Source organism: Ceratotherium simum, chromosome 16 (assembly GCF_057802395.1).
Source record: "Ceratotherium simum simum isolate JZ-2026a chromosome 16, ASM5780239v1, whole genome shotgun sequence".
Taxonomy (NCBI): domain Eukaryota; kingdom Metazoa; phylum Chordata; class Mammalia; order Perissodactyla; family Rhinocerotidae; genus Ceratotherium; species Ceratotherium simum.
In genome coordinates, this window is record NC_141915.1 from 36,994,187 (window position 1) to 37,015,183 (window position 20,997).

At 43.6% G+C, this 20,997-nt stretch overlaps 1 protein-coding gene across 3 annotated transcripts in view; it reads right to left on the minus strand.

Moving 5' to 3' along the window:
* Positions 1-1,115: 1,115 nt before the first annotated feature.
* Positions 1,116-20,997, minus strand: part of B4GALNT2 (beta-1,4-N-acetyl-galactosaminyltransferase 2 (SID blood group)) — a 60,345-nt gene continuing 40,463 nt past the window's right edge. For 2 of the 3 annotated variants that reach the window (XM_014790789.2, XM_087441022.1), the window contains exons 4-11: positions 20,037-20,143; positions 18,807-18,844; positions 16,758-16,938; positions 15,608-15,694; positions 8,784-8,971; positions 7,851-7,991; positions 5,768-5,987; positions 1,116-4,908 (exon numbers count right to left, since the gene is read on the minus strand). In XM_014790789.2, the coding sequence (XP_014646275.2) occupies positions 4,703-4,908; positions 5,768-5,987; positions 7,851-7,991; positions 8,784-8,971; positions 15,608-15,694; positions 16,758-16,938; positions 18,807-18,844; positions 20,037-20,143 (1,168 nt within the window). In that variant the 3' untranslated portion in view covers positions 1,116-4,702. Of the gene's footprint in view, positions 4,909-5,767; positions 5,988-7,850; positions 7,992-8,783; positions 8,972-15,607; positions 15,695-16,757; positions 16,939-18,806; positions 18,845-20,036; positions 20,144-20,997 lie in introns of those variants that run through there. The other variant, XM_087441023.1, reaches the window with a different exon arrangement.

The following is a 20,997-nucleotide window of genomic DNA, read 5'->3' on the forward strand; positions in this document are numbered from 1 at the left end:
GGTGGAGAGAGGCCTATGTGGCTGTTATTGTCTGTGACCTGAGTTTTGCTTGCAAACTACCCAAGGAGAAAACCTTTTATTTATGCCTTTCTGTTTTGAAAACAGCCAGACACACAGAGTGGTTGTATTATTTAGGACACTTTGGTTATAAGTCACAGGAACCCACTCAAATTAGCTTAAGTAAAAAGGGAAAAATATAAGGATATACTGTTTCACAAAACCCCTGGGCCAGACTGTAGCCAGACCTCAGGAAAGAACCAGAAGGCTGTCAGGAGTCTCTCGTTGCAGCTCCTCTTGGTGCATATGTTGAATTCTTTTCTAGCTGCAGACCGGCCTTCTCTGCTCCTCAGTCCACACGGCATAAAGGGGCAGTTCTGCTCCTGTGTGGTGTCTGAAGGGCAGCCACCCACAGAGCCTGCCTTGATGTTTTTCAGGCCCAATTCAAATCCCAACAGAGACAATCTGATTGGTCATTGGTTCAGGAGCCTGCCTCTCTTGGTCTAATACATTTTGACCAGGGATTGGGGCACACACTCTCTGGGTAGTTGATCAGTTTCTGGAGAAGAATTCCTGGAGAATTGGCTCACAGTTTAGGCAAACACCCTACAAGAGCTCCATTTTAACTACTCCTTCCTATTGGAGTAGAAGGCTCCAGATCCTGGGACAGGGAAGAGGATGTGCCTGGAATATACTGATAACTACAGCATGTCAAAATGGTCCCTGCTGGAGGATATTGGCAAAAGCTATAATTGCCAGGAAAGTGCACAGCTCTATCCTCCTAAATCAAGAATGCAAGTAATTAATCAGGATGGCAGAAATTTTGTGGAACCAGGCCAGGGACAAATGTACAAATTAAATATTTGTCTAAATATTTAATTTCTGTTTTAATTATTTTTAAACGTTTAAAAGTTATAATAACTGAAGCTAGCAAACTGTCAAAATAAATGCTCTATCCTCTTACCTCGACAAGGCAAAATCGAAAATATTATAAAGCTGTGGTTTTAGTAAGACTAAAAGTAGGCAACATACCAAAGCAATGGAGTTTAATAATTATCGTGCATGTCTGGTGGTTTAGTTGACATTTGGATAAGAACAAAGAAATACATATACATTCATAATTTGTCATATATTTATTCCATACAATAATTTGCTTTTTGTTTCAGCAAAATCATGAATTATGTTTTTATAACTGATATTTTTCACATAATTTATAGCCAATGACTTTACTGATCTGTCAATAAACTACAGCCAGTAGACCAAAGGCAGCCTGTGGCTTGGTTTTGAATGGCCCCACAAGCTCAGAATGGTTTTACATTTTTGAAGGGTTATTAAAAAAAAAAACAATATGTGACAGAGACTTTAAGTGGCCCGGATAGCCTAAAATATTTACCATCTGGTCCTTTACAAAAACGTTTGCTGACCTCTAAAGTAATGCTACTCAAAGCATCCTCTGAGATCTGGTCCGTGAGCTCTTTGTTTCCAGTCTGCAGTGAGATAAGGAGCTGGTGCCAGAATCAAAATCATCTCCATCCCTTAGCACGCTGTTTAGTTGAGGTGACATTTTCTCATGGCAAGACTTTCTCAATGAAGGAAGCAGTATGTTGATTACAGTCTGATGCATGCTCCTTATCTCTTTGTGGACCAGCACACTGAGTAGTCATAATCTAAAGAATTAAAAAATTAAGTACTGGGCCAGCTCTGTGGCGTAGTGGTTAAGTGCCTGCGCGCTCCGCTTCGGCAGCCCGAGCGTTCGCAGGTTTGGATCCCCGGCGTGCACCGACGCACCGCTTGTCAAGCCATACTGTGGCGGCGTCCCATATAAAGTAGAGGAAGATGGGCACAGATGTTAGCTCAGGGCCAATCTTCCTCAGGAAAAAGAGGAGGATTGGCAACGGATGTTAGCTCAGGGCTGATCTTCCTCACACACACAAAAAAGTATGATTGTTGTTCACAGTGTACAAAATTTACCTCGAGGGTAAAATTGAAACAAATGTAAGATTTGCTAAAAATTTGTAAAAATTAAAATTATTTTTCTTGTTTTTAGAAGTTATTTTTCTTTTAAAATATCCAAAATTATCTACTAAGATTAAAAGACAAAATGAAAATTATAATGAACAAATATCATATTTAAAAATCAAATGTGGGGGCAGCCCAGTGGCATAGTGGTTAAGTGCATGCGCTCCACTTCCGCGGCCCAGGGTTCGCGGGTTCAGATCCCGGGCGCACACCATCGCACCGCTTGTTAAGCCGTGCTGTGGCAGCGTCCCATATAAAGTAGAGGAAGATGGGCACAGATGTTAGCCCAGGGCCAATCTTCCTCAAAAAAAAAGGGGAGGATTGGCATCGGATGTTAGCTCAGGGCTAGTCCTCCTCACAAAAAAAATCAAATGTGGTTACTTATTTTAAATTTAATTTTTGAAAATTTAAGTCATCAAATATTTTTATAAAAATAAAATTATTACAATTTTAGCTTTCAATAACCACCTAATTGCCAATGTAAAGAATTGGTGTCACATTTCGAGCATGATACAGCTAGATCTACGTATGAAAAAATTACAGAGTAATACAAATTTTTTACTATTTTTAAGTGTTCTTAAGCTGCCATGTGCAATTGCTGTGAATACCATACTAAATTTTTAGTACTTCTGGAACTGTGAATCGAAAGGCAAGAAAATAGACACTAGGTAACAGGCAAGACTCTATGGCTATTTATGTGATCTGAGAGGAAGAATTTAGTAAATCAAAAATTTGGTCTTTTTCTTTTACCTAAGCACTCTAGCTCAAATCTTACCTGCACTCCAAAGTATTGTCCACAAACTTTCAGTGCATTTGGATGTAGCTGTCTTTTGTTTTGAGGACATAAGGCAAGAGGTGTGGAGAAGTACCTTCCTGGGGCCTTAACAGTGTTAGTCCCAAGAATGGGTATTTAGGGTAACAGGTTACACTGTACTAGCTCTGAGCACTGGATCCTGAGTGGCAGAGATGCTCAGATGTTCACCGTAAACACACGTTTGTGATGTTCAGGGTTCTCTGAAGCCCAGGATCCAGGTGGGGGCTCTGCTTGCCTGGGTCCTAGGGAAGTGCTGAATGGAACAATCCAACATAGTCTTCCTATATAGCTATGTTATAGTATGTAAAATGCATGTACTATTGCATGAAACGATTGTGCATATTAGTTAAAGCTGTAAAAGCTTTTGCAATAGAATCTTTATGACATACACAATGGAATGAGGTATGTGTTCAATTACGGTTTGGCAGAATAGAAAATGATTGTCAGTCTATATCCACATCTGAGAAATGCTGAGTTAAACAAAGTTAAACTAATTTCTTTCTTTCTTTTTTTTTAAAATAATTTTATTTATTTATTTTTTCCCCCAAAGCCCCAGTAGATAGTTGTATGTCATAGCTGCACATCCTTCTAGTTGCTGTATGTGGGACACGGCCTCAGCATGGCCGGAGAAGCAGTGCGTTGGTGCGCACCCGGGATCCGAACCCATGCCACCAGCAGCGGAGCGCGAGCACTTAACCGCTAAGCCATGGGGCCGGCCCTATTTCTTTATTTCTTTACTGCAGGACTTCTTAGAGCCTTTAATATGTTAATGTGAATTGCAATTTTCCAAGAGGGAGATATAGCATGTAGTATTTTTCAAAATTACTTGATGACTAAAATGTTTTTCATAAAGTTTTACTAATATCTCACAGACACATTTTCAGAGATCCTGAACTACCCTAGGCCATCTTCAGTAAAGAGTGGAAACCACAAAGGCTAGCGCAGTAGTTGTAGAATCTACTGCCTCCCAAGATAACAGAGAAAGCCTTCCTCAACAATGTGTGGTGGCTCCACTCTATAGATGACATGGGTCTTGAGTGGTCAGCAACTGGGCTCAAGTCCCTGGAATTCAGTAGCTTGCCACCGCACTTACACTGTTTATCACGGCATCTTAGCACAGTGTCTTCACGTTCAATCCTTGATATTCTGGACGTGTCTTTGTGGTAGTGAGTCTGATGACAGAAGAACCTTTGTTCTGGCAGACAGTGGACTACCTCAGTGCTCTCCTCCCTCCCTCTCTCCGATTGCCTGAATCTCCTCCATCTTCCAGGCTCTAGATGAGATTATTCCACAGAGCCTTCCTCAGCTGCCTTCTCCCTCCTCTGATCCTCTGACTCTGGCTGCCCAATTCTGAACTGAACCAGGCTGCAACCTCCTTAAGGCAAGGACCGTGGGGTACTCACATTATGTGAGTCCACAAGGTAAGACCAAGTAAAAATTTGTGGATGACAGTGATGCTGGAGACGATGCTTCTGACTGTGACATCATTCGCACCAAATAACCCTCAAGGACTCGGCAGCCATTCCTTTGACTGAGGACACCAACCTATCATATACTCTTGTGTGAGATCAAATGAGATGACGGGAGACACTGTACTTGCAAATGCTTCATAAATGGTAAGGCATCACACAAATAAACAATGATTGTTATTAATACAGTCTCCATTGCCCCGATCAGTGATTGGTTCATTTTTAATGACCCTTAACCTTTGATTGGTACTTCCTATAACTTGACCCATTTGCCCTACCCACTAGACGTTTCATTGCAGTTCATCTTATCAGGAGTCCATTTTTTGATAGCCCAACAACCAGTTCCACTGTTCTAGATACCCACAACCAGTCAGCCTCGTGCTTTTCCCATGCCTGGGCACCTTTATGTGGAGCATTGGAGATGGTTCTTGAAGTAGTGGAGAGCCAGCTTGAACTGGACCTCAGCATTAGTGTTGGCCCGGAACGTGCTGTAGGTCTTCTCCAGGGAGGCCAGCTCTGGGTCCACCACTGGAACATGGGACTGGTGACCTATAATTACCTCTGGACATGACCCCACGAGCAGGCTCCCGAGCCCATCAATAAAGAACTCTGCCAAGAGAAGGAAAGCACAAGAAGGAAATGTGAGCTTCAGCCAGAGATCCAGGGTCATATTCCAGGTCTGGCAGGAGAGTTAGGGGGAGGGGACACAGTTTATAGCCCTGGTAAGGTTCACATGCAAAGCCACCTGCCCAGGCTCATGAGTTGGAAGGAAATAAATAAGCTCATTTATCAGACAGAGATATGGGCAGAGAGGCAGAGAGACACAGATTAGCTTTCCAGTTGGACAGAACTGTGGATTCCAGGACTGAGGATATAGGAGGGGAAAGAGAGGGCAGTTAACTGGTTGCAGTTAAATAGGAAAGGAGGGGCCAGGTTGGTGGCATAGTGGTTAGGTTCACGTGCTCCGCTTTGGCGGCCCAGGGTTTGCAGGTTTGAATCCCGGGAGGAGACTGATGCACCACTCATCAAGCCATGCTGTGGTGGCATCCCACATACAAAATGGAGGAAGATGGGCACGGATGTTAGCTCAGAGACAATCTTACTCAGTAAAAAGAGGAAGATTGGCAATAGATGTTAGCTCAGGGCCAGTCTTCCTTACCAAAAAAAAAAAAAAAAGGAAAAGATCTCTGGAAAATGAGAATAGGAAGCAGGGTGGGAAAAGAGGGAGGGGACAGAGCTGTGGGGAAAGGATGGGGAAGGGTGTCTCAGATAGGCAGGAACAGCCTACGGGAAGACAAGAAGTCAAAGAGAGGGTGGAAGGAGGCAAGAGAGACCATGAGCCCCTTAGCCAGAAGTGAGAAGGGAAGGAAACCCACTGCGGCCAGGCAAGCGACCACCATCAGTGGTGCTCGGCCCTTGGAAAGAACGAGCTTCCTAGGCCAGTTCACAGCCCAGCTCCCCTTCCCACCTGAGTGAGCCACTCGCTGCAGGCGGGGGTCAAAGCCCACTCTTTGGAGTCGCTCTGTGTGGGCCAGGAAGAAGTTGACAACGCCACTGGTCACCACGCAGCTGGGGAAGCCATCCACGGGCTGGAAAAAGCCCGGCTTCCGGTGAAGACAGTCCCCATTCTTGCTCTGCTCCAGCAACAGCTTAAATTGGAAAACGTTTCCAAGCACACTGCCACCTACCTAGCCGGTGGGCAAAGAAATGTGTTAGAGAACACAGATTCTGTATCCATGTTGCCTCTGCCAGGAAGGCTTACTGGAGTGAACCTCAGTTATAACGAGAATGACACCCTTTCTCTATGTACTCTTCAGAGTATCCCTTAGTTACTCCCTTTTTTGCTGTTGTGGCCACAGCCTTCAGCAAACTACTGCTGGGTCCTTTGGATCTTTTCTTTCCTGCTTACCCCAGAAAATCTTCTCGGTGGGAGCAGCAAGCACTTAGACCAAGTCCAAAGGGAAGACAACTTCTCTGCTCTGCTTACCCTACTCTTTCCAGAGGGGAACTCACTCCTTTCCATTAGGAGGAGCAGAATGTGGGTGCAGACAAGCAGCAGCCTGTGCGTGCAGTGGTCTGTGTGTGGTGTCTCCACTGCTGGGCTTCTTGCAGTGAGCCATTTGTCTCAAGCTGTCTTCCTCCCGTTCTCTGCTCCCGGCTCACCTCTCTGAGCTGCCTGTCCATGCACTCACGGGAAATGTTCACTTACGTGATTGAGCCTGAGCAAAACAGGACGAGTAAGTACATCTCCTCCTGAACCATCATAATCCTCTAGGGTGGCACAGTAAAGTCTAATTATCCCCCATCACCTGTTCTTTCCTTCTTCCTTTTAGTAAACGAACCCTCTGACTTTTAAGTGGACTAAATTAAGATATAGCCAACTATCCAGTTAAAGACTAAATTTCCCCGCTTCCCTTGCAAGGTTTGGCCATGTGGCTAAGTTCTGAGAGGATACGATTTAGAACAGATGTCTGCAACTTCTAGATCACATTCTTAAAAGCTGGTTGTCCTCCACTTCCTCTCTCCCTTTCTTCTGGCCATGCAGCCAAGGACCACAAGGATGGCAGGACAACAAGGGAAGGAAGCTGGTCCAGGTGACCCTGGAAACAGAGTCATGTGCCAGCTTGGATTTCTACGTGAGCAGAACTATACCTTCTATCTCATTTATGCTATTGTGATTTGGTCTCTAGAAGAGAAGCCAAAGAGTATCTTAGAAGCCAAGAGGTGTCTTAGTCAATCAGGATGCTTTGGAGACTGCCCACCTGGAGTAGGAGTTAACTGTGGTCACAACGTCACTTACCTTCTTATCCATTTTCTTCTCTTTTCTTTGTTTTTTAAACAGTCTTATTGAGATATCTTTGACAAATTAATATCATATATATTTAAGGTGTACAGCTTGATGTTTTGATATATGTATACATTGTGAAAAGATCACCACAATCGAGCTAATTAACATATCCATCACCTCTGCATAGTTACTATTGCGTGTGTGTGGTGAGAAGATTGAAGATCTATCCTCTTCGCAATTTTCAAGAATACAACACAGTATTATTAACTATCACCTTTTTCTTCTCTTTTCTATATGTGAATTGACTTTTGATGCTTCTATCATTATTTTTTTAAATGTCATTAGGGTCATGTGTGCTTTTAAAGTTTTGTGCCATTTACATTTTTTTTTAACGGTGTGGGACAGAACCAGAGCACTGCTCTCTTTCATCTCACACCAGTCTGGGGAGGAAGTTAGACGTGAAGCATAAACACACCATTTTCAAGATGGAACAATGGTGAATTTGGAGGGGGCGTGTAATTTGCTCCAAGAAAAGTAAGCATGGAAGCAGCAGCAGAAATGCACATCTGATCCTGTGTGATGCTTGCAATGCCAGAGCTGTGCTGGCTTATTCATCTCCTGTCTCAGCCCCTCTCCCTCCCCTGCCTGCCCTCTCCTCTTCCCTCACATACTTTCCTCTCTTCTCTTCCCCTCCCCTTCCCTCTCTTGGCTGTCTCTACAGATTGCAGCCTCGGTAAATCTGGCAACCCCCCCCACCCCTTACCACATCCAGTTCAGTTTTCTCCAGGACATCCACCAGCACCTCAATCTTGGTCTTGTTGTTGAAGAAAAAGTCATCGTCCACCCAGAGAACGTATTTGGTGGTGACCTGAGATATGGCCAGGTTCCTACCAGCAAACCAACCCTGTAAGCGGAATGAGGTTACATCAGGTTGGCTACATATTAGAGTGATCACTTGGGGAGCCTTCTAAATTCCCAATAGCCAGGTTGCACCCAGGCAAACGAAGTCAGAATCTGTGGGAGTGAGTCTGATGTACAGCTGAGCTTGAGAACCACTAGGTTAAAGGGAGTCCATGTCTCAGAGATACCAGAAGAAGGACAGTGACTTTCTGAATCAAAGATTGAGACAAAGAAAGGCTAGCAAGCCCCTCTTTGGCCCCATGGCCAATATGGATCAATTAAAGTCCTTTTTCCCCTGACAGACTCTCTGTGGCTCTGCTTCCTTTTCCCCTTATGTTTCCTGGGAGATGTTAGAGCGTGGGACACCCTGGTATGTATAACATCCATTTCCTTTTGTGTGTCTTTGAAGAAAGGTATATCGGGGGAGAGATAGACAGAGGGAGAGACACTCCAGCTTGGATGGAATCACAGGGATGAGAGATTTCTCTGCTGTTGGATCTGCATGTCAGGAATCCTTACGATGTCAGACACTTCAAGTCACTTAGAAAGGCCTCAATTTGCACATCAAGTGTGAGGAAAGGCAGATTAACCACCCCGTTAATGCAGAAAAGGGAGAGTGACTGGATTTCTTTGTGAACTGGGAGTCAGCAAGGGGACCCAGAGGAGAATCCTATCGCTTCCACTCCAGGATCCTGCTTCCTGGGAGGTCCCTGGAGCAGCCCTATCCAGGGTAGAACCTAACTCTGCGGCTCTCTTTTCCCGGGACCCATTGTCTCCCAATCTGGGAGGGACGTACCTTCCCAAAGGGCATGGCATAATACTCCACGTGGCTGTCATTAATTTTCAGGTGCTCCTTGCTGTCATCAGCCACAATCACCGTCAAGTCTGGGTAATACTCACGAAGGCTCCGGAGCATAGTCATGAGCTTATGGGGACGGAGGAAAGTTTTGGTGGCAACGGTCACCAGGTCTCTGAGCTTCCTCTCTGGGCAAGAAAGGGTGGATGTCAGAGCTCTGTCTTCCAGGAATCCTCATTGTCTTGACTTGTATTGTTCTAGTGGTTTCTTTATGCCAAGACCTCTCAGTGCTTGTGGGCCTCATGTCTCTTGTACACAGTTGGTGCTTCATAAGAGTTTGCTAGTTGGATTAGAAACTAAATATATTTAAAATACATCCAATTTGTTGAAATTTTATGTCTTCTATTCTAGAGTTTCTTTTCCTGGTTCTGTTGGCTCCACGATGCCATTTCCTACCGTCTGTTTGAATGCTCCATCTTATACTTGCCTGTCAGCATTTTGCTCGCATCCTGCTTCCATGTTAACACTAGGAGTTGAGATGGACAGAGCTTTGTCCATCAAGGGGTTCAGTATGGAGGGTCACCAGGCCCAGAGAGGAGAAAAGATTTAAAGGACTTGATACTTGCCCCTGTCACCAGCTACACTCCGAGAGAGAAACCTACTTCGTCTTTATCCTCAGGAAGACATGAGTGGAAGTAGGTCTACTTGGAGACTGGAAGGCCTGGACCAGATTGTCCATCTTAAGGCGTGTGATATATATAAAAGGTTGGATAAGGGACAGCTTTTCTGTGGAAAAAACCCCATGATGAAACAACAGGAGCTGCTGGTGTGTGTGTGGGATTTAGTCACCGCACGTGGAGCCACGCCAGCTGGCTGAGCCCGTGGGCTGTCTAGGCAGGGTGGGGTCAGCTGGGGTTAGGGCATGCTGAAAGCCACAACCCTGCCTACTGTTTGTAGGTGAGTGCTCCACGACGCCCTGCAGAGCGACTTTCTCAGAATGTCAGATCAGAAGTCATTCCAGAACCCTCTTTTTCCTACAAATTGCACCATTAACCCAGCTCTACCTGGGTCTGAGGGAGTGAGGGAAAAGACATCAGTGGAAAGAGTCAAGTAAATTGTGTTCAAGAGCATGTCAACTGAATCCTCTCCTCCTTTTTCTTTTCTTGGGCCACGTGACAAGTTTGGTTCTTTTGTTATAGCAAAGAGAAAACCAGGGGTGTGAATTACCACAGGATATGGTCAAGGTAAGGGACTCTCGGCCAAGTTGGTGGTGTAGCTTTCTGCTTTGAGATTCCCTTTTTTTCCCAAACACACAGCAGTGATAAAGAAAAATACAAAAATATAGCCATGCTCAAAAATGGACGACCTTTCTTCCAAGGAACAGAAATAAAAAGCAGCGAGCAGAGCAGGAGCTGGGGTCAGAGCAGCAGAGGCCAGGAGGCTGATTCCTAGGGGAAACAGGGAGTAAAAGTGTCTCATGGGATGTGTGGCTTCAGAGACAGGCTTTTTGCTAAAAGCCATGGACTGCAGCTAGGTTGCACCCCTTCCATCCCACACCACATACCATCTGCTGGGCAAGGAACCCCCAAACCACTGTCATCCCTGCACACGCCTCTGGGTGCAAAGAGATGACACCGCCTCACAGCCAGGACGTGTGCCAAGCCACCCTCAGGCCCAGCAACTGGGTCTTCAATAATGCCAATATTACTGTGGGACAGGAACCCCAAGACTCCAGTATCAAAGGATGGACTAGGAATCTGGGGATACTGGGAGTAGACGCAACTATAAAGCTGGGAGATGAGAAGGAGTCAGGAGGGAGAGAGGAGAAAATGAAACAAGCAAGCAGGCAAAAGACTCCTACTCAAGATGAGCTCACCAACAGAAATTCCAAAACACTCCAAGAAAATTAGTGTGAAGAATGGCAGCCAACACATCTACCAGGTGCAGAGGAACCCGCTCCAGATAGACTGAAAAGAATTGAGAAATCTGAAAAGAATTTAAAACGAGAATGTTTAAAATCTTTAAAGTGATAAGAAAAACAGAATCACACATATGAAAAAGAAAATATGAAACAAAAACAGGCAAAAATAAAACGAGAATATTTGGATATGGACACAACTTAAAATTATTAAAGATCTGGGGCTGGTCCGGTGGCGCAGTGGTTAAGTGCGTGTGCTCTGCTTCGGCGGCCCAGGGTTTGCAGGTTCGGATCCCGGGTGCACACCAACGCACCTCTTGTCAAGCCATGCTGTGGCAGTGTCCCATATAAAGTAGAGGAAGATGGGCACGGATGTTAGCCCAGGGCCTATCTTCCTCAGCAAAAAAAAAAAAAAAAAGAGGAGGATTGGCATCGGATGTTAGCTCAGAGCTAATCTTCCTCACACACACACACACACACAAAAATCAAAGATAGGGGCCGGCCTGGTCGCACAGTGGTTAAGTTCACGCACTCCACTTCAGCGGCCAGGGGTTTGCCAGTTCGGATCCCGGGTGCAGACCTACGCACTGCTCATCAAGCCATGCTGAGGCAGCGTCCCACATAGAACAACTAGAAGGATGTACAACTATGACATACAACTATCAACTGGGGTTTTGGGGAGAAAAACAGAAAAAAGGAGGAAGATTGGCAACAGATGTTAGCTCAGGGCCAATCTTCCTCAAAAAAATAAAATAAAATTATCAAAGATAAATGTTAAGAACCAAAAGTGGGACATGACTTCAGATGTATTAAAATATTTTAAAAAGCACAAGAGAATGCTATGAACAACCTTATGACAAAAAAATTAGCGATTTTATGTCAAATGTACTTTTATAGAAACATTTAAAAAATTGACTCAATGTACATATAAATCAATAACCATTAAAGACAAAGAATATTTTAAAATTTCTCCCCTTTCTCTCATTCCTTCCCATTCACATTCCCACCCCTAACCCCTAACCACTTCCCCCCCAACTTAGACACAGAAAAGACACAGGGACCAGATAAGTTTTAAGGGACATATAACTCCTATTTTATTATAATTCATTTCAGATAATAGGGAAAAAAAAGGAAAGCTACCCAACTCATTTTATGAGACTTGTAGAATATTGATAACAAAACAGGGCAAAGACATTATAGGAGAAGATAGTCTCACTTTTGAATACAGATGCAAGAATTTTAAATAAAATAGTAGAAAATTTAATTCAGCATTTAATTAAATGATGCATTGCAATCAAGATGGGCTTATTGCAGAAATGCAAGGCTATTTCAACAGCAGAAAATCAATCAATGTAAATCACTACACGAACCCAATTAAAGGAGAAAAGTATTTCAATAGATGTAGACAAATTACCTGATAAAATTCAATACTCATTCATAATAAAAGAATACTCATTCATAATAAAAAACTCTTGGTAACAAAATAGAAAGTAGCAATAGAAAAATTCTTAGAAATCAAAATAGGAAAGAAGGAAACATTCTTACCCTGATACATCTACCACACTCCTACACAGCAAACATTAATGGTGGAACATTAGAATATTCTTCTTAAAGCCAGGAACAAGCAAAACTGCCTGCTACCATTGCTACTATTCAACACTGTACTGGACATTTTAGCCAAATGCAGTAAGACAAGAAAAAGAAAGAAATTATGAGAATTGGAAAGGAAAAGACAAGCATCATCATTATTTGTCTAACAGACTATCTATGTCAAAAAAAAATCACTAATATGAGTGCAACAAGGATGCTCTTTATAAGTTCAACATTCAAAAAATCACTAATGTTCTTTATACTAGCAACAACCAGTTAAAATGTAGAAGAGAAAGATCCAATTCATAATAATAATAAAAAATATAAGGTACCTAAGACTAAATCCAATAAAATAGGTACAATTCCTTTACAAAATAAATTATTGAATAACCTATGAAGAGACTGTGACATGGAGAATACAATATGGAGAGGCAGACCAGATTCATGGTTGGGAATATTCAACCTTATAAAGTTGTCAATTCATCTCTAATTAATCTATAAATTCTATGAAATTCTTTTTTTTTTTTTTTTTTTTTGGTGAGGAAGACTAGCCCTGAACTAACCTCCGATGCCAATCCTCCTCTTTTTTGCTGAGGAAGACTGGCCCTGGGCTAATATCCGTGCCCATCTTCCTCCACTTTATATGGGACGCTGCCACAGCATGGCCTGACAAGCGGTGTGTCAGTGAGTGCCCGGGATCCGAACCAAGGAACCCCGGGCTACCGCAGCACAGCGCGTGCACCTAACCGCTTGCGCCACCGGGCAGGCCCCGCTATGAAATTCTAATCAAAATCTCAAGGGATTTTAGGAGATCTTGATGAGCATATCCTAAAATTCTAATGGAAAAAGGAAAAGACCAAGAAGAGATAAGAAAATTTTGCAAATGAAGCACAGTCATCCTGAAGTACAGAATTTATCCCCATAGATATAAAAGCTATTATAAAGCATATTGAAACGTTATGGAATGAGCCCGGGGATAAACAGGTCAATGCAACCTCACGAAGCCCAGATTCAGACCCCTGCATATATTGGGTGTGTGACAGAGGTGGCAATACCAGCCAGGGAGGAGGAGGATGGGCTATTCCACATAAGGTATTGGGACAATATGCTATTCGGATACAGAAAATTAGATCTCCATTATCTGCCACACATAACAATAACTTCTAGGTGGATTAAATATCTAAATGTGAAAAGCAAACACGTGCAACTTTGGGAAAAAATGCAGGAGAATATCTTTACAGCCTCAATGTAGGGAAGAATTTCTTGAGCAAGGCACAAAAAGCAAAAGCTAGAAAGAAGACAGTGAATCAATTTTACTATATTAAAGGATAAAACTTTCATATAGCATAAGACCCCAGAAACAAAATCAAAAGACAAGCTGCACACCGACAAAAGGTCAGAATCTAGAACTTCATACCACAGAGAGTGACAGCTTTCATGAAAAGTTCAAAAATGCATAAAACCACACTGTATGCTGTGTGTGTGTGTGTGTGTGTGTGTGTGGAATAGAAATCTGCATATTAAATGTACAGAAACAGGAAAAGAAAGATCATGGTTGCTGGAAGAAGGGAGGGGGATAAGATTGTGGAGATTTCCATTGTGTCTGTAATACTTTATCTTTAAAACAAATCTAAAGCTAAAAATAAAAATAAAACTTTTTTTGTGAATTTCTTGTATGTATTTCTTTTATTTTTGAGATAGTTATGATGTTAAACAAATATTTTAAATCCTTCTTCATAGATATTGAATGCTATTACTTTTAAATAATAATTTGTTATATTTTGAATAGAATCTATTTGGATAGATTATATTTTGAAGATATAGGTAATACATTCAAAAAATGCCAAGCAGTTCAAAATTCTAAATATACCAAAAGTTATACCATGAAAATACTTCTTCCCATCCCTGTCCTCCAATTACTTGGTTTCCTCCCAGGAGGTAACCAATATTACCAATTTCTTGTTTATTTTTCCATGATCAAGCAATTACGTACATACATTCTTTTTTCTCTCTCTTTCTTTTTACAGAAATGGTAGCTTACTCTTCACTCTCTTCTGTACCTTGCTTACATCTTGGAAAGCATTTTCATCAGTACAAAAACCTTCCTCCTCCTGTTTTCCTCCTCCTTCCTGAATGCCACTGCAAGGAATTTCATTATATGGATGGACCGCACTTGATCTAACCAGTGCATCCCGCTTTTAAGGTTTTTGCCATTGCAAACAATGCTGCAATCAATAACCTCGAACAAACGTCATTTCACACAGATGTAAGTATCTGGAGGATAATTTCTAGAAGTGGAATTGCTGGCCTAAAGGGTATACACATTTAAAATGTTGATAGATATCGCCAACTTGCCTCCAGCAAGGTTGTGCCAACTTACATTCCCAGCAGCAGTTTCTAAGAATGTCTGTTTCCCCTCTCCTCATCTAATACTTTTTTGATATGAATGTAGTTTTCATTTTTACTTTTCTTAGTGTGAGATTGAGCATATATTTTAATGGTTAAAAGTATTGTAGAATTTAAATTTTTGTGAATTGTGCATTTTTCCATTGGCTTATTATGTGTTTTTTTCTATTGATTCATAGGTGCACTCAAGTAAAATTAGACCTTTCGCTTTAGCGTGTTGAAGATATTTTTTGCCAATTCGTCCTTTGCCTTCTGACTTTGCTTATGGTGGGTTTCTGCCATAAAAATCTTTCAAAATTTTATGTATTTTCTGTTTTTAGTCTTTTCTTTATGGCCTCTGGGTTTTGTGTCCTATGTAGAAAGATCTTGTACACTAAGGTTATTTTTAAAACTCCATTTTTTCCCCCTAGTACTTAAAAAAAGTTAGATATCTGACCTATTTGGAATTTATCTTGGTATTGGCTGTGAGATAGATTCAACTTTTTATCTTACACATAGCTACACAGTTATCCCACAAGATTTCTTGAATAATCCATCTATTCTCCCTTTAATTTGAAAAGCTACCTTTATCACATGGTAAAATTCCAACACATCTATTTCTGGATTTCCAATTTGATTCCATTGATATATCTATCCACTCCGTTTTGTACTACTATTACTTATTAAAATGTTATAGTTCATTAGTTTTTTTTTTCAAAATAAGCATAACCATATAAGTTAAATATAATTAAGCAATATTAGGAGAGTGTGTCCTAGAATTTTTTTCCTCCAAACAAAGCTTGTTGTCAGGAATGACATCAAGGTTGTTATTTTCATCAATTCTCCTCCTCCATCTCAGAAGGGATCACTCCTGAACTTCACCAATAGCTCTACAGGATCCCACCACGGAGCCCCAGGACAAGGGCCTTACCTGGTCCAGGGTCATATAACTTGGGTATGACAGGGTGGCGGATGGTCACTGGAAACTTGGCCACTGAGGACTCGGATTCCAGACTCACTGGAGGGAGAAACAAGGTCAGAGTGGGCAGCAGCGCATCTGGATCACTCTCCACGCTACCCCAGGGAAGCCGACACGATGGGGGAGTGAAGATTTGGTGGAGAATGTCCTGGCTGGGATGAGATTGAGGACCCCATAGAGTCTATGGCATTCTGACTCCTGACTTGCTGTTTGCCACTAGGGTAACCTGCTGAATGCCTCCTAAACTCACATTTCCTCCCCTGTAAGAATCTGTGGGGTGGTGTGGGCTTATAAACAGGGGCTCTAGATTAAGTTTGACTTTGCATTTATTATCTGAAATACCTTGGGTAAATCACCTAATCTCCTTCTCCGGCTAGAAAACTGGGATAATAATACCTGCCCCATTGTACCTCACAGGGTCATTTTGTGAAAGGAAATGTTGGAAAATCTGAAAGTGAAGAGAACACTCTTTGGTTTGTGGTCATGGGTAATCTGTCCCATGTTTCATTTTTTCTGTTGGTGCCCTGGGAAAGCATCCTGTGGAGCTAATTGGAAGAGAAAAGGGTGACTTTTAAATTCATCCAGAAAGAAACTGGGGCTTCCCGTAGGGCGGCAGGAGTTGTTCTCCCCGGAATTCCTGGGGTGGGGTAGGGATTAGGATGGGAGGAGGAAGACAGAGCCACTGCTCTTGGGACTGGGATTTCCCCCACATCCTTCTTTCCTGTTAGTGCCCAGGACAAGATACAAATGCATAGACTGGCTCCCTGCTCTACGGCAGCTGAAGGCTTCAGCTTTGAGAGCAGCAGAGAAGGAGGAACAGAATTGCATGGTTTCCAGGTACGCAGCATGAATGATCTGTCCTCATAGAGAGACAAGCAGGCATCTCCTCTGTTCTTTCCTTTGCGTCACACTATGGGGTCAACGGCAACGTGGGGATAGTATTGGGTACAGTAATTGGGAAGTCAGGTGTGTAGGCTTAGAAACAGGAGCAAGAGCGGAATCTTAAATGCAGGCAGGCTTCCTGGAGGAGGAAGATTTTGAGAGGGCCCGGTGGTGTTTTCCGGCTCCCTAAGCATTTTGCCATCCAGGGACAGGCTCTCACCCACATCCACCCCGTGGTTCTGGTACACCGTGCTGGTGTATGTCACATGCTGGAGGATGAAATTCAAAAGCTTCCGGTCACTGGTCGAAACGGTCAGCTGCTTCTGACCTCTGCCCTGCACCACACTGTCTGACACGTCAGCGAGGGTGTTCAGTGTCCCCAGAGAAGCTGTCAGGGTGACCTAGGGTGGGTGAGGTAGAAAGACACTAAATGCAAGGAAAGGCACATACCCAAGATGGCCAGCAGGGGGCAGAGCACATAGAGTGAGAGGAGGAGCGTCATGAGAGTACCCCTGAAAGCTAGGGTCTGGCTCCAAGCAAGTTGCTGCTCTCGCCCCAGGCAAGGAGAAGCAAGCCCTGGGCCTGGTGTGTTCAACGGCCAATTCTCGAAACATTCTTAGCTCTCGGCTTGCAGGATACCTTCCCTCTAGATTTCCTGCTGGCTGCTCCTTTCGACTTCCGTTAGCCAACTCCTCCTCCTCTATCTGACCACCAAGTGGAGTTTTTCAGGGTCGGTTCTGCATCCTTTTCCGTCTTACTTTACCCCTCGCTAGAGGAGGCGGCTTTAAAAACCATTCATATGCTGATGGCTTAAAAATATTTGTCTCATCTCTTTCTTTCTTTCTTTTTTTTTTTTTGTGAGGAAGATCAGCCCTGAGCTAACATCCATGCCAATCCTGCTCTTTCTGCTGAGGAAGACTGGCCCTGGGCTAACATCTGTGTCTATCTTCCTCCACTTTATATGAGCGGCCACCACTGGCCTGGCCTGACAAGCGGTGCCTCGGTCATGAGCCGGGGCCGGGGATCCGAGCCCGGGCCGCCAGCAGCGCAGCGCGCGCACTTAACCGCTACGCCACGGGGACGGCCCCTCTCATGTCTTTCTGAGATCGGAGTTCTGCCAGGAAGTTTCACAGGCAACCCAAATTGATCTCTTCAAAACTGAACTATTGATTTTTCTCTATAAACCTGTTTTTCACCCTCTCTCTGGCTCTCCCTGCCTCGTGAATGGCACCCTCATCCACTCAACTGTTCAAGTCCCCAAATGGATCATGCCTGCTCTGCTCTTTCCCTCATGCGTACAGTCCATCTATTAGCGACTCCCGTCAGTTCTACCTTCAAAATGTAGCTAGAATTGGTCCACTTCTCCCCATCCTCGTGGCTACCCCCTAACGCTACTCTCCTCTCTTGCCTTCCTGTCTTCTGTAACAGCCAGTTATCTTTACTGGATTACTAGAAAAGTAAACTGGATTATGTCACTCCTGCTGAATTCACTTTAGTCAGTCAACAGATATTTTCTGAGATCCAAATTACAGGCACTGGGAATAGAGTAGTAAATAAGACAGACTCCCTGTCTCCAAGAAGCTTCCATTCTAGTGAGGATGAAAGGCGATAAGCGTCTCATGACGCATATGGGGTATTCAGGTACAAAGTGCTGTGAAGAGAATAACACAGAGTAACGAGGAGTGACAGAGGTGGGCGGAGGGGTCTTAGCTCCAGGGAGGGGACAGAGAGGCCTCTGGAGGATAGAGTAGCTTTGCAGACTTGCTCATTCCAACCTCTGTCTAGTATGCAGAGGGGAGGAAACTAAAACTACATTTCCCAGACTCCATTTGCATTAGGATTCTGGATGTGATTTACATCCCAGCGATCAGATATACTTGCGTAAGACCTCGATTTGGAGCTCTGTTAAGTGGGGAAGGTAGGGCACGGAGCATGCATCTTGCTGGTGCCAACCCTGACACAGGCAACACACCACAGGAGTCTGCGGCTGTGGCGGTGGCTTCCTCTTGCGGCACAAGCAGCAGCATCCGTGGTGGCCCAGTTCTTTGGAAGTCCTCCCTGGAACTCCAGCCACTCCCATGGCTGGAAACATCATGCCTTCTGTAGGCACCCTTCTCCTCCTCCCACCTTGGACTCATGTCTGAAGTTTAATCTGGAGAGCCGTCTCTGTCAAAATCTGAGACCAGCCACCAGTGGGGGAAGGAGGCATGGGCAGTAAGCCGAAGACAGGATGTCAGGTGCAAAAAGGGGCTGGGAAGGGGACTCTTGCCTCGTAGGTGGGGGCTTCGGGTCCTTCAAACTGGAGACCTGGAGGACACAGGAAAAGGGACAAAAAACACCATCTGAGAGGATGCCAAGGGCTCCCTGATGCTCCCACCTTCCTGGCTGACCAACACACATGCTTCCAGAGTCCCTTCAAGTGTCACCTCCTCTCCAGGGTGTTTTCTGACCACTGCCCTCTCCCTAGGGTTTTGTTAGATGGTGTCCCACAGTCCTTCTCACACTCCAGTGGTTCTAAAGCCTCTGATACCCACCCTCAGCTTTGGATGGGTGTTGTGAATTAATCCCGTCCCTTCCAGGTATCTCTGTTACTGAAGGGAAGGAAGCAATGGATAAACAATAAATCCTCCTTATATGAAGTTCCTAGACTAGTGAAATTCATACAGACAGAAAGTAGAATGGTGGTTGCCAGGGGCAGGAGGGAGAGGGTAGTTAATGTTAAATGGGTACAGAGTTTCAGTTGAGAAGATGAAAAAGTTCTAGAGATGGATGGCGGTGACGGTTGCAGAACAATGTGAATATACTTAATGCCACAGAACTGTACACTTAAAAAATGTTTAAAATGGGTAAATTTTATGTTATGTATATTTTACCATAATAAAAAAATGGATCATTCAGAATGGCAAATCATTTTTAAAATGACTATTCAAAAGCACTGGCAATTCATCCCAAATGTATTTACTTTAGAATCCTTCTCTCTTTTTATAATATGATTAATTCAAGTTCCAATTCAAACATATCCTCCCTATGTGGCCTTAGATAACTTACCAAACTCATCTGTGAAATTGGCAAAACAATATTTACCTCACAGCGATGTGATGCTAAACTAGAGGAGTGTGTAAAAATCCCTCGAGGAGGAGAGTTTTAACTGACATAAATGTTCTTTTCAATATGTGCTCGTTGGAGATGGGCTCATGCTTCGCCTGCTCGAATTTGCTGGAGAACACCAAAAAGCCAATCATGTCCTTAGATTCCTTGAGGCACACAAATTTCTGTCCTGTTTTGTGTTATCTCGGAGCCCCAGGGAAGTCACAGCTAAGGGCATTCCCCGTGGTGGAAACAGTGAGACTAACGTTAAATGAACCCACGGCAAGCTTCTTGCATTGTGCTGGATACATGGCAGGTACTCACTCAATGATTGTTCCCTTCCACTCCCTCCTTTTGCTTAAGAAGAAATAAGAAAGTTGCCCAGGTCCTCTCAGGATGGGGATGTACCTACCTGGGATGGGAACTGTGTGCAGGGGCATCACCTCCACTCCGTGGACCGGGTACCCAAAGGGGAGGTTGGGCGGAGCCAGTAGGGGCGCTGGGCGGGGCAGCCCTTCTCTACAAGGAAACAGAACTGTTAGCAGTGCCCTGGTTGGTTCTTAAAGTGGTACCTGTGCCCAGAGCCTTGTGCTGCCAATGGGGAGAAACTGAAAGTAGACCGTCCCACCAAGCTCACAGACACAGAGAACAGATTAGTGGTTGCCAGAGGCGGGGGGTGGAGGGTGGGTGAAATGAGTGAAGCGAGTTAAAAGGTATAAACTTCCAGTTACAAAATAAGTAAGTCCTGGGGCTGTAACGTACAACATGGCAACTATAGTAACGATACTGTATTGAATATTTGAAAGTTGCTAAGAGAGTAGATCTTAAAAGTTCTCAGGACCTTCAAAACATACTACAAAGCAATAGTAATCAAAACAGCATGGTACTGGTACAAAAACAGACACACAGATCAATGGAACAGAATTGAAAGCCCAGAAATAAAACCACACATATACGGACAGCTAATTTTCGACAAAGGTGCTAAGAACATGCAATGGAGAAAGGAAAGTCTCTTCAATAAATGGTGTTGGGAAAACTGGACAGCCACATGCAAAAGAATGAAAGTGGACCATGTGCTATCACCATTCACAAAAATTAACTCAAAGTGGATCAGAGACCTGAAGGTGAGACCTGAAACTATAAAACTCATAGAAGAAAATATAGGCAACACACTATTTGACATTGGTTTTAAAGGAATCTTTTCAGATGACATGCCTACCCAGACTAGGGAAACTAAAGAAAAAATAAACAAGTGGGACTTTATCAGATTAAAGAGCTTTTATAAGACAAATGAAACCAGAATCAAGATGAACAGACAACCAACCAGCTGTGAGAGAATATGTGCAAAACATACATCTGACAAGGGGTTGATC